Source organism: Ursus maritimus, unplaced genomic scaffold (assembly GCF_017311325.1).
Source record: "Ursus maritimus isolate PB19 unplaced genomic scaffold, ASM1731132v1 scaffold_10, whole genome shotgun sequence".
NCBI lineage: Eukaryota > Metazoa > Chordata > Mammalia > Carnivora > Ursidae > Ursus > Ursus maritimus.
The window spans coordinates 531285-533898 of NW_024423344.1; the positions used below are offsets into that span (position 1 = coordinate 531285).

The window sequence follows — 2614 nt, forward strand, 5'->3', positions numbered from 1 at the left end:
AGTGCCTTATTCTTTTGTGTGGTTTTGTGAATTTTGACTATTTGCAACTCACTTTCTTTGAGGTTTTTTTACCATGGAAATTCTTGGAAGCTTGAGCTGAAGCTCTAATCCTCCAGAAGAGCCACACCAACCACAGAATGAGGTCTATTAGCCACAAAAATAGTTTAAAAACTATTTCTAATCCTGTTTGAAGGGTGGCTTCTACCTAAGAGTTGTTGAGGAATTTCCTTCCTCTTCTGCACAGCACCAATATCAAGACAGGAAAGTCCCCTTGCTATTCTGTTAGTTGTCATTTGTCCTTGTTCTAAGATGGTAATCTTTTGGGGTTCCAGCTTTATTTTATTTCATTTATTTATTTGAAATTTTTATTCATTTATTAGAGAGAGAGAGACATAGATAGTGACAGAGAGCATAAGCAGGGAGGAGAGGAAGAAGCAGATTCCCTGCTGATCAGGGAGCCTGGTGTGGGGACTCCATCCCAGGACCCTGGGACCATGGCCTGAGCCAAAGGCAAGACACCCAATGGACCCAGGTGCTCCAAGGGGGTTCCAGCTTTATAGATGTCTTCATAACACCTCCCACTACAGATGGGTCCTAGGTTGTTCTCCTTTCTCCCACATACTGAGGAGCTGCCGAAATCGAGGCTCATGGTCCTAGATTCAGCAGATCTGCTTGCTTACTTTCCAGATTCAAGCTTTTAGTAGTGTTTTGGCTTCTGTGTGTTCGTCAGCAACTGTGGTTTGCCAGTGGTGGTGGAGGATATGGTGGAAGCCATCGGAAAGGCACAAATCAGGGCCTCACCCCCACTTAGATCAGAGCTCTGCTGAATCACTTTTCTTTTCTTCCATTTTCAAGCAGAAAATATTCACTTCACTGAGAAGTGAGCTTTCTCTACTTAAAAACTTTTGAAATGTTGAAAACCATCAGTTGAGGTCACCTTAAAGATCCTGTTGCACAAGTATATTTTGTAGTTCTCTGAAGTTGGAGATAATTGGATGTTGATGCAGCCAACATATAATTTCTAACCTCAGTCTGCTAGACTGTGAAGTCTGTAGCTCTAAGAAATAGAGACGCTGTCACTGGGCCTCCTGGATGAGAAGAGGCCCTGGACCATCCCCAGCAGCTGCAGGTGGCATGAGGAAGCGTCATGAGCACCTTGCTGTTGGCTGCCATGAGCCACACATGAGTTCTGGCATCAGTGAGGTAGTGCGTGGTTAGCATGATGTCCAGGGAAAACACCACAACCGAGCTAACATACAGCAGATTAGCACTGTGTGGATAAGCAGGGTACCCCTGGCCCAGGAACAGCCCTGTACTGAGATGCCTGTAGTCCTGGTCTCTGCATAGACCCTCCAGAAGCAGTAGGTGATGAGAGCTGTGCATAGAAAGAGAATGCATAGGGGCGCCTGGGTAACGCAGTCGTTGAGCGTCTCAGGGCGTGATCCCAGCATTCTGGGATTGAGCCCCGCATCAGGCTTCTCCGTTGGGAGCCTGCTTCTTCCCTCCACTCCCCCTGCTTGTGTTCCCTCTCTCACTGGCTGTCTCTCTGTCAAATAAATAAATAAAATCTTAAAAAAAAAAAGAAAGAGAATGCATAAAATGAAGGTGTGGGTGACAATGACCAGGGACCATGGCCTGGCTCAGTGCCCAGGCTCAGCTGCCGGATGCATGAGGCCCCTTGCTCTAACCTGGCATCCTGCCACTTGCTAAGCCAAATGAGATGTGGGGAAGAAGCAGGCCACCACCCAGATGAGGGCCACCACTTTCTGGGCAGCCTCATAGGACATGAAGGAGAAATGGTGCAGAGGATAAGCAACTGCTAGGTAGGTGTGCAACATGGTGGCCATGAAGGACAGGATGGTGCTGGTATAGGAAGTGAAGATGGCATCTGTGAGAACACCACAAGCAATGCGGCCCAGGGCCCAGCTGCCCAGGTTGCTGGAGAAGATGAGCACGTGGAGGACAAGGTGGGCCAAATCTGAGAGCAGGATGTTAGCCTTCAGCAGGTAGTGGGGCTCTTGCCAAAGTCTCTGGCTCTGCAGGGTGGTTACCAGCAGCAGGGGGCTACAGCCAGCAGGCTTGATGGGAGGAACAGCCAGCACAGCCTGGAAGCAGGTACTCTCAGGTCTCTGAGGCTCAGGGAGATGTTGCTGCCTAACTGGGGCATGCAAGGGGGCTCACTGATGAGCTGGTTGGAGGCTGGCCAGGCTCTTGTGTCTAGGGGGTGGGGTGTCAACTGATCCCCCATGCTTCCTGGCAGGAAGGTCAGGCTTTCTCACAGGTGGTTGGTTCTGTGCCTGCCCAGGGTGTGGATGTCCCCTGCAGGGGTTCTGATGGTTCTCCTCCTCTGCAGAAATGTTGTGCTTGAGCAAGCCTTAGGAATGACTGTTTAACAAAAATAAAACAACAAAGCAAAATTCTGCTCACACAGGGCTTCTTACATTCATGCACGTCTGCCAGCTGTCCTGGCCGCATGTGTATGGGCACACCTAAATGGATCAGCCTGTTGCCATGATGTACTGGCCACTGATCTCTTGAGAAGTGTCTCCCATCTGGTTTAGGTGAGCAGGCTTTCAGCTCTTGAGATCCTGGCGCTGAGACTTTGGGAAGCTCT

At 49.5% G+C, this 2614-nt stretch overlaps 1 protein-coding gene across 1 annotated transcript; it reads right to left on the minus strand.

The window, feature by feature from the left end:
- Positions 1-1035: 1035 nt before the first annotated feature.
- GPR148 (G protein-coupled receptor 148) lies at positions 1036-2262 on the minus strand. Its single transcript, XM_008692096.1, is given in 6 exon segments — positions 1036-1262; positions 1265-1401; positions 1600-1627; positions 1630-1721; positions 1723-2068; positions 2071-2262. Coding segments are annotated over 6 exon segments (1008 nt in total). The 5' UTR covers positions 2249-2262.
- Between the last annotated feature and the right edge of the window lie 352 nt (positions 2263-2614).